This window comes from Lepeophtheirus salmonis, chromosome 4, assembly GCF_016086655.4.
Source record: "Lepeophtheirus salmonis chromosome 4, UVic_Lsal_1.4, whole genome shotgun sequence".
Lineage (NCBI taxonomy): Eukaryota > Metazoa > Arthropoda > Copepoda > Siphonostomatoida > Caligidae > Lepeophtheirus > Lepeophtheirus salmonis.
The window spans coordinates 12,525,551-12,538,787 of record NC_052134.2 but is presented as its reverse complement, the minus strand read 5'-3'; the positions used below and the strand labels follow the sequence as shown (position 1 = coordinate 12,538,787).

The window sequence follows — 13,237 nt, the reverse complement described above, 5'->3', positions numbered from 1 at the left end:
CCATAACATTAAGTATACAAACATTGTACAGGTATTCCACATTCTTTCAAACTGTACTAAATTTTGAACATAATACACTTTCCAATTCAAAATGAGAATAGTCCAATTCTATAAAGACTTTGAGCCTTAATGAAGAAAAGTTTAAAAAATAAAATCATATAGAAAAAAAGAGGATAAACAATTCTTTGGGTAACACAAAAACAGAAACGGATCAAATTCACCCTCAACAAAACAGAGGGGGTAACATTTTGTTTCCAATTAAAAAAATTTACCCTTTTATATTTCTCAGACCTTGTTGTTGCACATGGATCCCCTTCTGATCATTTATTTTTTGATTAAAAATCCCAAACCATCAAATAAATCCTTCTTATCCCCGAACAGATTAACTTCATAATAAATGTTTATTGCCTTTCATTGGTATAAATTAAGACTACTTCTTTCTTGAAAGTAACTTTGGGTTTTAGTTTGGTACCTTGTAGGTTACTCTTAAAAACATTGCGTATGTCTCACCGAAGAAAAGGGACGTTTCTTTAGATTAAACAAAGAGCTACAAATACAAAAATTATGTCTAAAAATTGAGAAACTCACAGGTCTAAATTGTAGGATACTATGTTTCCTTAGCAGAATTAAAACCGTTGTCTAAATTGAATGAGAGGAATTGTCAAATAATGACGATTGATGATATGAGTGGTTCATGTTTAGACACATTTGACATACTTAAATTTATTATAAAATGAGACACTAGTTATAAGTATTTTGTGAATTCCTTCTCAATTTTATTAATTAGTTTGAAGAGTTAACAATTATTTTCTTTTTTGTTTTCATTGGATGTTGAGCAATGAAAAGTTCATGCATAGGGGTTTTGGATAATAATTAGCACATTTCAAGTTCCTTGCAGACCTTTTCAGGTTCTTGCTTGCCGGCAAGGAGATCCTCAATCTTGGGCTTAAGAACATCATTGACGAATCTGGTACAGGTCTCACCAAGGAAAGAAGATACTTCTTGAGCTTGAGCACAGATCTAGAGATAATTGTGTGAATGATTTAATTGAGCTAAATAATTTAACTACTTACTTCTTCGACCTCCTCAATGACTTGATCGGCGTTGTCTTGAGTCAAAACACTTTCGTTGACTTTGGTGATAAGATACTTGCAAAGATCACACTTAACACTCTTTTCGATCATTTGATCCTTAGAGACAGTGGCGGCACTGGCAACGGCAACAAGGGCGAAGAGGGCGAGGAATCTCATATTGATCATGTTTGATGAATGTAACTTTAAATTAAAATGTGGTGTCTTATATACAATATTCTTAACTTAAAAGATAAGAATTTGATAATTAATTTATTGATAAGGACAGTGGCATCATCAATTTGTTTGAGAAATAAACTCATACAAACTTTAACTTAATAAACAGCAACAATGTACAGCATAATGAATTAGTTCTGCATAATTACATATTTTATGAATTTGGACACATTCTAAAGCGAAGAAAAGTTTCAATTTTTATATCAATCTACAAAATTTATACTTAGCTTTTTGTAAAATTTACTTATCTTGGAAATTTCAAACCAAATTCTTCCAATTTTTTTTTTATCTAAGTAAATGCCACGCCCTTATTTTGATTAAATTGTGTTATTTTTCTTAAGTCAATCGAACAAAATCTGTATGTAAATCAACAAAAGATTTCAAATCTAAGAAGTCTTATCGTGTATTGTTGTCGATAGGTATGCGCAATAAAAATATTAATAGTTTGAGGAAAATAAGATTTAAAGGAGGTAAGTGACACGTTTGTGGAACTGCAGAACAGCAGCATACCCAAATGTTTTATTCCTTAATTGTTGATTGTTTTTGAGTTTAAGTCAACAATTTGAGTTTTAAAGTCTTTTGGCTTTGTTTTTGTTTTTCTTATTCGCATCAAACAAAGTTGTTGACGATGAATGACGAGGCCAAACATTATATGGTTGCCACTCTCCTCTGCGCCGGTAGGTCTGTCAAAGAGATAATCAAGGACATTGGACTATCCAGGACTACTGTGTTCAAGGTCCAGAAGCTTGTCAAGGAGGGAAAATATCTGAAAGACCTGCCCATACCTCTGAAATGACTCAGGATTGGCTCGCTGCCAACATACTATTTTGGAACAAAAACATTTTGTCACCTCAATCACCTGATTTGAATCCCCTTGACTACAGTGTGTGGTGGCAAATTGAGAAGAAGGCCTGTGCTACCCACCATTCGAATTTGGACTCATAAAATGCCAGCGACAATGAGCAATGGGCAGCCATGGAAGACCATTACATCATCAATGTGTGCAAGACCTTCGGCAGGCACGTGGAGGGTGTCATAGCAGCTAATGGCGGTTATATTCAGTAATTATATTAAATCTTATAAATTCTCTATTATATAATTCTCAAAAAAAATACGTCATACGAATTTTATTACACATTTAATTATTTGCCACAAATAGTCCGTGTATTTATGCAACTACCGGTAACACTTTAAGAATTACTTATAAATATTTTTGTTTTAGTGGTAAAATATTAAACCAATTTTTGTTTCATTAGATAATCCACAACAAGAGTAAGGCCTTGAAAAGCTTCAAGTAGCTTAATGAACAATACGCGTACGTATATTTAAATAGAGCAATGTTTGAACAAAGAAATTCCGCATTTGAAGTTTTTTTTTGGAGGAATTAGAGGGGAAAAAGGCTCTAAATGAGAATATTTATACCAACAAATCCAAAATTAATGTTTTTAGTTGTAAATTCGTATTCTAATCATTAAATATTGCACTTTCAGAATGTATAAAGCTCTAAATGTGATTTTTCTTATTTCAAACACCTTTATACGTCCTCAAAGTTTAGGAATTTTAGGAATTAGAGCAAAAAAGGGCTTAAAATGACCATATTTTTTTCAAAAATTCCAAAGTCTATATTTTTAGTTCATATTTTAATCATTGAATATTGCACGTTGAATAAAGAAATACTGCATTTGAAGCTTTTTTGGAGGAAATAAAGCGAAGAAGGGATTCAAATGAGCATATTTCTTTCAACTAATCCCAAATCCGTGTTACTACTTCGAATTTTGTGTTTTATTTATGCGACTAACTTATAATTTGTACAGATTAAGGAAATATTGGTATTTGTTCTACACTTGTACTGAAACAGTGTAGATTAGATTGTTCTGTTAAAATTGACAGCCAAAAGAAAGATAAAATCCCTACTAAATATACATAAATGTAGTTAAAAATTGGAAAATAAGAATATATATGTTTTTCAATATGATAAACATTTCTTGTGATTTGTCAAAGGAAATATAAAGTAGGAAAGTGGTATGTGTTTTTTTGCATTTGCTGTTACCATATTACCCAATATAAATGAATTAAAGACAAAGCGACAAGGTACTGGTGTTTTGGCTCACGAAATATACCTGGAAGTTAAACCCTTCTAAACGAAGGTAAAGCTCTTTGCCAAGCAGTTGAAGGATCAAAAAACTTTGTTCATTTCTGACTTTTGAAAGCACAAACTTCCTCAAAACAGTAATGGTCAATGATTTACAGTTTGGGGTTGCTATCATTAAATGGGGGATTTATCAGAGGATTTGTTGATTTCGTTGCAATATAAGATCAATCCAATTTACTTAGCTTGCCTTTTACCTGGGATATTGAAACAACAAATGATGAACTGGAGCTAGAACTGATTGAGTTGCATGTAGATGATTCATTTATAAAGAAGGGATTTGTAATAAGAAATGCTCTTTCTTCTTTCTTGTCCATTATATAATAATTCATGGAGGTATTAACAACTCCCTCAAAAGGAAGAGTTCCCTCTCTTTCCTTGTGTAAATTGATTTAAAAATGCAGATATTAACAAAGGTCCTAATTTAGTAATACCATATGTCTTTTTGTCGCCTTCTTCTCGCCCTCTTACATAAATCCCCTCTCAACCCATTCAAGAAAATGAGTGAAAGAAAATCCTGATTGAATATTTTATGCATATCTTAACTACAATAAATTTTAAAACCTCAAAAACTTAGGAACAAAAATGTTGCTGATAATTCAAAGCCAATTAAAATTCAAGCAAACTTTTTCCAAACTCAAAATTAAGAACTTAAAGAACAGGTGAAGGATCACGGATTCAAATATTTACTCTGTTTTTAAAGACCAGCACAACCAATTTGACCCCATTATTCTATTACATCTTATCTTTGAAAATCATACTCTCGAAAAAAAAAAAAACTTTTTGACAAAAAATGATTGGTTTTGAAAAGAAACTTACAAAATCAAGAAATTTTCTTTACTATTAATAAGTAAAATATTCTATAAAATAACCTGTAGTATAACCTAGAAGGAAAATATATTTCAAACTAAAGATCTAAGTATATTTTTTTTGATTAAATGAAACGAAGAAATACATTTTTTCAAGCTTTAAACATTTATTCGATTCATATATATTTGAAGAGAAGAATATAAAAGTTGAATAATTATTTTCAAATTGGTACTCCAATAATAAGTACACGATTTGTAGTAAGGTCCTAAATATTAGAAGATAAAAATGACGAGACTAATTCCCTATCATGTGATTCATATATATAAGAATTGTACACATTTAGTAGTAATAGGGACGTCCATATCCGTAAGAGGGTCGTCCATATCCGTAGGAAGGTCGACCATAATGTCCTCCATACCCGTAAGAACTGGCATAACCATATCCAGGATCAGCATCAGCAGTGGGTTCAGCCTCACGCTTTCCGAGATAGTGATGAGGTCTGGAGCCATAGGATCCGTATGAACCGTATCCGTAAGAAGGGTATCCATGATATCCATATCCAGGGGATCTGACATGACCTCCATATACATGGTGAGGATCAGCTTCAGGATCAGCAGTGGGTTCAGCCTCACGCTTTCCGAGGTAGTGAGGACGACCGTATCCATATCCGTACGATGGTCGTCCATGGTAGCCTCCATATCCATAGGATCTCACACGACCTCCATAACCATGGTGAGGATCCGCTTCAGGATCAGCAGTGGGTTCAGCCTCACGCTTTCCGAGGTAGTGAGGACGACCGTATCCATATCCGTATGCTGGTCGTCCATGGTAGCCTCCATATCCATAGGATCTCACATGACCTCCATAAGCATGATGAGGATCGGCGTCTGCCTCAGCCTCTGGAGCTGCATAAGCAGAAGCTACAATGAGGGCAACAATCTACATAGGAAATAAAGATATATAATTTCTAATTAACGAATCCAAGAGGTGGATTAACTTACAGTAAAAAAAGTCTTCATTTTCTCTTCCTTCGATTGAAAGCTATGAATAATACTTCAATTATGGAAATTCATGGTTTATATACATATGAGATTCTACCGGCTAGTTTTATATATTTTGTGCATCCACGATACTATAAAAGTTGGACCCGCGCATGGTTTAAGTGTACCTATTTTCAACACTCTCCTCAAGGGCGTGAATGTATTGAAGAACGAATTCAATAATTGAACATATTAATTTAGGTTAGGCACATGATTAAGCAATACGTTTGGTTTCTTTAATTTCAAGCTAGTTTCTTACTCACTGTGCGTTCTAAGAGTTTCTCTATTTTATTTTATGAAAACAAATTATTTTTAGTTAATTTAAGAATTAAATTAGTACTTGAAATCCAAAAGTAGCTGGAGGCTTAGTTGGCTCACTCTAGTTATTATAAATATAAACAAATAGCAGTTTTTCTATGATGCAATTGCTTTCAGAAATATAAGTTATTATAGTTATTCGAGACTATTATTCTTCAGAGTCATTTTTAACCATTAAAACAATCCCAAAATTTTATGTACGATTCAGAAAAATATGTAAAAGTTTTTTGATGATTGTAAACGTGTTTAATTAACTTTATATCTCGTTTTGAACTCGATTAATTTTCTTTTTAGGCTGAAAAATGATGGAAAATAACACTTTTTTTTAGGTTTATCAAACATATCAATAATTCATAGTGATGAGAAATATCATAACTTATATTATAGAAAAATATTTAATGTTTTATTAAAAAAAAAAATTGCATCTCTAAGATTTTTATTTGATTTGTTATTTTTTGAGTCATTATATTTTTATGGTTGTGTGCTAACGAATATACAACATGATTTTAATACTGTTTACTATTTCAATGTCTAGTATTGACGTAATGCCCCATAATAAATAATATATAATACTGCTCTTCATATAAATTCAAATAAAATAACTATATATTATATTTTAAATAAATATATCCTGGAATATCTTTTCCTAAACAAAAGAGTCAACCCTTCTCTCTTATGTGGACTGGAAATTTTCATCAGATAAATTTTCATTCTGTAGTTCCTCGTGGAATACGTAATTCAGAGCTAATTAGAGCATTTCTATCTTCCTTTGCCCTCAACTCTTGGAGGAGGACATCAAAGTCCACTTCTTCCAGTCTTAATAAGTAAAAATGATCTTAGGTATGTGTAATTGTCAAATTAAAAGCATATTAAAATATTTTATTTTTATGATTATAACTTCATATTGTAGTAGTACCTAATAATCATTTCTGTTTTTATAATTCACATATGTGTGAGGCCTGTTATCTGAAAGTGAATGGATCCCTCCATAATTTTAACCCTGTAATATATTCATTATTATATTAGGTTGGGGAAAATATAATGTCAAATATAGTATACTTCAATTTTTCTAAAATTTTCATGAAATGGCTGTCAACATATATTAAATAATTACAAAATAAGTTTTGGGGCTGCATTCAAATTTGGGTCAATGCTATAAGCCAAATACTAAGAAGGGGATGTAAAAACTTGGTTAAAATATTAGAAAGGATAGTTAATATGGAAATAATATAAAAACTTATTATGTTAAAAAGTAAATTTACTTTTTAGCATCACCCATAACATTAAGTATACAAACATTGTACAGGTATTCCACATTCTTTCAAACTGTACTAAATTTTGAACATAATACACTTTCCAATTCAAAATGAGAATAGTCCAATTCTATAAAGACTTTGAGCCTTAATGAAGAAAAGTTTAAAAAATAAAATCATATAGAAAAAAGAGGATAAACAATTCTTTGGGTAACACAAAAACAGAAACGGATCAAATTCACCCTCAACAAAACAGAGGGGTAACATTTTGTTTCCAATTAAAAAAATTTACCCTTTTATATTTCTCAGACCTTGTTGTTGCACATGGATCCCCTTCTGATCATTTATTTTTTGATTAAAAAATCCCAAACCATCAAATAAATCCTTCTTATCCCCGAACAGATTAACTTCATAATAAATGTTTATTGCCTTTCATTGGTATAAATTAAGACTACTTCTTTCTTGAAAGTAACTTTGGGTTTTAGTTTGGTACCTTGTAGGTTACTCTTAAAAACATTGCGTATGTCTCACCGAAGAAAAGGGACGTTTCTTTAGATTAAACAAAGAGCTACAAATACAAAAATTATGTCTAAAAATTGAGAAACTCACAGGTCTAAATTGTAGGATACTATGTTTCCTTAGCAGAATTAAAACCGTTGTCTAAATTGAATGAGAGGAATTGTCAAATAATGACGATTGATGATATGAGTGGTTCATGTTTAGACACATTTGACATACTTAAATTTATTATAAAATGAGACACTAGTTATAAGTATTTTGTGAATTCCTTCTCAATTTTATTAATTAGTTTGAAGAGTTAACAATTATTTTCTTTTTTTGTTTTCATTGGATGTTGAGCAATGAAAAGTTCATGCATAGGGGTTTTGGATAATAATTAGCACATTTCAAGTTCCTTGCAGACCTTTTCAGGTTCTTGCTTGCCGGCAAGGAGATCCTCAATCTTGGGCTTAAGAACATCATTGACGAATCTGGTACAGGTCTCACCAAGGAAAGAAGATACTTCTTGAGCTTGAGCACAGATCTAGAGATAATTGTGTGAATGATTTAATTGAGCTAAATAATTTAACTACTTACTTCTTCGACCTCCTCAATGACTTGATCGGCGTTGTCTTGAGTCAAAACACTTTCGTTGACTTTGGTGATAAGATACTTGCAAAGATCACACTTAACACTCTTTTCGATCATTTGATCCTTAGAGACAGTGGCGGCACTGGCAACGGCAACAAGGGCGAAGAGGGCGAGGAATCTCATATTGATCATGTTTGATGAATGTAACTTTAAATTAAAATGTGGTGTCTTATATACAATATTCTTAACTTAAAAGATAAGAATTTGATAATTAATTTATTGATAAGGACAGTGGCATCATCAATTTGTTTGAGAAATAAACTCATACAAACTTTAACTTAATAAACAGCAACAATGTACAGCATAATGAATTAGTTCTGCATAATTACATATTTTATGAATTTGGACACATTCTAAAGCGAAGAAAAGTTTCAATTTTTTATATCAATCTACAAAATTTATACTTAGCTTTTTGTAAAATTTACTTATCTTGGAAATTTCAAACCAAATTCTTCCAATTTTTTTTTATCTAAGTAAATGCCACGCCCTTATTTTGATTAAATTGTGTTATTTTTCTTAAGTCAATCGAACAAAATCTGTATGTAAATCAACAAAAGATTTCAAATCTAAGAAGTCTTATCGTGTATTGTTGTCGATAGGTATGCGCAATAAAAATATTAATAGTTTGAGGAAAATAAGATTTAAAGGAGGTAAGTGACACGTTTGTGGAACTGCAGAACAGCAGCATACCCAAATGTTTTATTCCTTAATTGTTGATTGTTTTTGAGTTTAAGTCAACAATTTGAGTTTTAAAGTCTTTTGGCTTTGTTTTTGTTTTTCTTATTCGCATCAAACAAAGTTGTTGACGATGAATGACGAGGCCAAACATTATATGGTTGCCACTCTCCTCTGCGCCGGTAGGTCTGTCAAAGAGATAATCAAGGACATTGGACTATCCAGGACTACTGTGTTCAAGGTCCAGAAGCTTGTCAAGGAGGGAAAATATCTGAAAGACCTGCCCATACCTCTGAAATGACTCAGGATTGGCTCGCTGCCAACATACTATTTTGGAACAAAAACATTTTGTCACCTCAATCACCTGATTTGAATCCCCTTGACTACAGTGTGTGGTGGCAAATTGAGAAGAAGGCCTGTGCTACCCACCATTCGAATTTGGACTCATAAAATGCCAGCGACAATGAGCAATGGGCAGCCATGGAAGACCATTACATCATCAATGTGTGCAAGACCTTCGGCAGGCACGTGGAGGGTGTCATAGCAGCTAATGGCGGTTATATTCAGTAATTATATTAAATCTTATAAATTCTCTATTATATAATTCTCAAAAAAAAATACGTCATACGAATTTTATTACACATTTAATTATTTGCCACAAATAGTCCGTGTATTTATGCAACTACCGGTAACACTTTAAGAATTACTTATAAATATTTTTGTTTTAGTGGTAAAATATTAAACCAATTTTTGTTTCATTAGATAATCCACAACAAGAGTAAGGCCTTGAAAAGCTTCAAGTAGCTTAATGAACAATACGCGTACGTATATTTAAATAGAGCAATGTTTGAACAAAGAAATTCCGCATTTGAAGTTTTTTTTTGGAGGAATTAGAGGGGAAAAAGGCTCTAAATGAGAATATTTATACCAACAAATCCAAAATTAATGTTTTTAGTTGTAAATTCGTATTCTAATCATTAAATATTGCACTTTCAGAATGTATAAAGCTCTAAATGTGATTTTTCTTATTTCAAACACCTTTATACGTCCTCAAAGTTTAGGAATTTTAGGAATTAGAGCAAAAAAGGGCTTAAAATGACCATATTTGTTTTCAAAAATTCCAAAGTCTATATTTTTAGTTCATATTTTAATCATTGAATATTGCACGTTGAATAAAGAAATACTGCATTTGAAGCTTTTTTGGAGGAAATAAAGCGAAGAAGGGATTCAAATGAGCATATTTCTTTCAACTAATCCCAAATCCGTGTTACTACTTCGAATTTTGTGTTTTATTTATGCGACTAACTTATAATTTGTACAGATTAAGGAAATATTGGTATTTGTTCTACACTTGTACTGAAACAGTGTAGATTAGATTGTTCTGTTAAAATTGACAGCCAAAAGAAAGATAAAATCCCTACTAAATATACATAAATGTAGTTAAAAAATTGGAAAATAAGAATATATATGTTTTTCAATATGATAAACATTTCTTGTGATTTGTCAAAGGAAATATAAAGTAGGAAAGTGGTATGTGTTTTTTTGCATTTGCTGTTACCATATTACCCAATATAAATGAATTAAAGACAAAGCGACAAGGTACTGGTGTTTTGGCTCACGAAATATACCTGGAAGTTAAACCCTTCTAAACGAAGGTAAAGCTCTTTGCCAAGCAGTTGAAGGATCAAAAAACTTTGTTCATTTCTGACTTTTGAAAGCACAAACTTCCTCAAAACAGTAATGGTCAATGATTTACAGTTTGGGGTTGCTATCATTAAATGGGGGATTTATCAGAGGATTTGTTGATTTCGTTGCAATATAAGATCAATCCAATTTACTTAGCTTGCCTTTTACCTGGGATATTGAAACAACAAATGATGAACTGGAGCTAGAACTGATTGAGTTGCATGTAGATGATTCATTTATAAAGAAGGGATTTGTAATAAGAAATGCTCTTTCTTCTTTCTTGTCCATTATATAATAATTCATGGAGGTATTAACAACTCCCTCAAAAGGAAGAGTTCCCTCTCTTTCCTTGTGTAAATTGATTTAAAAATGCAGATATTAACAAAGGTCCTAATTTAGTAATACCATATGTCTTTTTGTCGCCTTCTTCTCGCCCTCTTACATAAATCCCCTCTCAACCCATTCAAGAAAATGAGTGAAAGAAAATCCTGATTGAATATTTTATGCATATCTTAACTACAATAAATTTTAAAACCTCAAAAACTTAGGAACAAAAATGTTGCTGATAATTCAAAGCCAATTAAAATTCAAGCAAACTTTTTCCAAACTCAAAATTAAGAACTTAAAGAACAGGTGAAGGATCACGGATTCAAATATTTACTCTGTTTTTAAAGACCAGCACAACCAATTTGACCCCATTATTCTATTACATCTTATCTTTGAAAATCATACTCTCGAAAAAAAAAAAAAAACTTTTTGACAAAAAATGATTGGTTTTGAAAAGAAACTTACAAAATCAAGAAATTTTCTTTACTATTAATAAGTAAAATATTCTATAAAATAACCTGTAGTATAACCTAGAAGGAAAATATATTTCAAACTAAAGATCTAAGTATATTTTTTTTGATTAAATGAAACGAAGAAATACATTTTTTCAAGCTTTAAACATTTATTCGATTCATATATATTTGAAGAGAAGAATATAAAAGTTGAATAATTATTTTCAAATTGGTACTCCAATAATAAGTACACGATTTGTAGTAAGGTCCTAAATATTAGAAGATAAAAATGACGAGACTAATTCCCTATCATGTGATTCATATATATAAGAATTGTACACATTTAGTAGTAATAGGGACGTCCATATCCGTAAGAGGGTCGTCCATATCCGTAGGAAGGTCGACCATAATGTCCTCCATACCCGTAAGAACTGGCATAACCATATCCAGGATCAGCATCAGCAGTGGGTTCAGCCTCACGCTTTCCGAGATAGTGATGAGGTCTGGAGCCATAGGATCCGTATGAACCGTATCCGTAAGAAGGGTATCCATGATATCCATATCCAGGGGATCTGACATGACCTCCATATACATGGTGAGGATCAGCTTCAGGATCAGCAGTGGGTTCAGCCTCACGCTTTCCGAGGTAGTGAGGACGACCGTATCCATATCCGTACGATGGTCGTCCATGGTAGCCTCCATATCCATAGGATCTCACACGACCTCCATAACCATGGTGAGGATCCGCTTCAGGATCAGCAGTGGGTTCAGCCTCACGCTTTCCGAGGTAGTGAGGACGACCGTATCCATATCCGTATGCTGGTCGTCCATGGTAGCCTCCATATCCATAGGATCTCACATGACCTCCATAAGCATGATGAGGATCGGCGTCTGCCTCAGCCTCTGGAGCTGCATAAGCAGAAGCTACAATGAGGGCAACAATCTACATAGGAAATAAAGATATATAATTTCTAATTAACGAATCCAAGAGGTGGATTAACTTACAGTAAAAAAAGTCTTCATTTTCTCTTCCTTCGATTGAAAGCTATGAATAATACTTCAATTATGGAAATTCATGGTTTATATACATATGAGATTCTACCGGCTAGTTTTATATATTTTGTGCATCCACGATACTATAAAAGTTGGACCCGCGCATGGTTTAAGTGTACCTATTTTCAACACTCTCCTCAAGGGCGTGAATGTATTGAAGAACGAATTCAATAATTGAACATATTAATTTAGGTTAGGCACATGATTAAGCAATACGTTTGGTTTCTTTAATTTCAAGCTAGTTTCTTACTCACTGTGCGTTCTAAGAGTTTCTCTATTTTATTTTATGAAAACAAATTATTTTTAGTTAATTTAAGAATTAAATTAGTACTTGAAATCCAAAAGTAGCTGGAGGCTTAGTTGGCTCACTCTAGTTATTATAAATATAAACAAATAGCAGTTTTTCTATGATGCAATTGCTTTCAGAAATATAAGTTATTATAGTTATTCGAGACTATTATTCTTCAGAGTCATTTTTAACCATTAAAACAATCCCAAAATTTTATGTACGATTCAGAAAAAATATGTAAAAGTTTTTTGATGATTGTAAACGTGTTTAATTAACTTTATATCTCGTTTTGAACTCGATTAATTTTCTTTTTAGGCTGAAAAATGATGGAAAATAACACTTTTTTTTAGGTTTATCAAACATATCAATAATTCATAGTGATGAGAAATATCATAACTTATATTATAGAAAAATATTTAATGTTTTATTAAAAAAAAATTGCATCTCTAAGATTTTTATTTGATTTGTTATTTTTTGAGTCATTATATTTTTATGGTTGTGTGCTAACGAATATACAACATGATTTTAATACTGTTTACTATTTCAATGTCTAGTATTGACGTAATGCCCCATAATAAATAATATATAATACTGCTCTTCATATAAATTCAAATAAAATAACTATATATTATATTTTAAATAAATATATCCTGGAATATCTTTTCCTAAACAAAAGAGTCAACCCTTCTCTCTTATGTGGACTGGAAATTTTCATCAGATAAATTTTCA

At 31.8% G+C, this 13,237-nt stretch overlaps 4 protein-coding genes across 4 annotated transcripts; all 4 read right to left on the bottom strand.

Moving 5' to 3' along the window:
• Window positions 1-745: 745 nt before the first annotated feature.
• Window positions 746-1,281, bottom strand: LOC121116787 (uncharacterized). Its single transcript, XM_040711077.2, has 2 exons — window positions 1,074-1,281; window positions 746-1,020 (listed from the first exon to the last, which is right to left on the bottom strand). Exons 1-2 carry the CDS (start codon window positions 1,257-1,259, stop codon window positions 874-876), a joined length of 333 nt encoding a protein of 110 aa, XP_040567011.1. The 5' UTR covers window positions 1,260-1,281; the 3' UTR covers window positions 746-873.
• A 3,131-nt stretch (window positions 1,282-4,412) lies between these two features.
• LOC139905137 (uncharacterized) lies at window positions 4,413-5,426 on the bottom strand. The gene is made up of 2 exons (XM_071887634.1): window positions 5,268-5,426; window positions 4,413-5,205 (listed from the first exon to the last, which is right to left on the bottom strand). The coding sequence occupies exons 1-2, from the start codon at window positions 5,283-5,285 to the stop codon at window positions 4,606-4,608; spliced, it is 618 nt and encodes a 205-aa protein (XP_071743735.1). The 5' UTR covers window positions 5,286-5,426; the 3' UTR covers window positions 4,413-4,605.
• A 2,224-nt stretch (window positions 5,427-7,650) lies between these two features.
• LOC121116786 (uncharacterized) lies at window positions 7,651-8,182 on the bottom strand. The gene is made up of 2 exons (XM_040711076.2): window positions 7,973-8,182; window positions 7,651-7,919 (listed from the first exon to the last, which is right to left on the bottom strand). Exons 1-2 carry the CDS (start codon window positions 8,156-8,158, stop codon window positions 7,773-7,775), a joined length of 333 nt encoding a protein of 110 aa, XP_040567010.1. The 5' UTR covers window positions 8,159-8,182; the 3' UTR covers window positions 7,651-7,772.
• Window positions 8,183-11,316: 3,134 nt separating this feature from the next.
• Window positions 11,317-12,330, bottom strand: LOC139904724 (uncharacterized). The gene is made up of 2 exons (XM_040711075.2): window positions 12,172-12,330; window positions 11,317-12,109 (listed from the first exon to the last, which is right to left on the bottom strand). Exons 1-2 carry the CDS (start codon window positions 12,187-12,189, stop codon window positions 11,510-11,512), a joined length of 618 nt encoding a protein of 205 aa, XP_040567009.2. The 5' UTR covers window positions 12,190-12,330; the 3' UTR covers window positions 11,317-11,509.
• Window positions 12,331-13,237: the final 907 nt, after the last annotated feature.

Coding starts and splice junctions, on each gene's coding strand:
- LOC121116787 (XM_040711077.2), bottom strand. CDS start 1,259: ATGATCAATATGAGATTCCTCGCCCTCTTCGCCCTTGTTGCCGTTGCC. Junction 1,021..1,073: donor TCATTGAGGAGGTCGAAGAA/GTAAGTAGTTAA, acceptor AATTATCTCTAG/ATCTGTGCTCAAGCTCAAGA.
- LOC121116786 (XM_040711076.2), bottom strand. CDS start 8,158: ATGATCAATATGAGATTCCTCGCCCTCTTCGCCCTTGTTGCCGTTGCC. Junction 7,920..7,972: donor TCATTGAGGAGGTCGAAGAA/GTAAGTAGTTAA, acceptor AATTATCTCTAG/ATCTGTGCTCAAGCTCAAGA.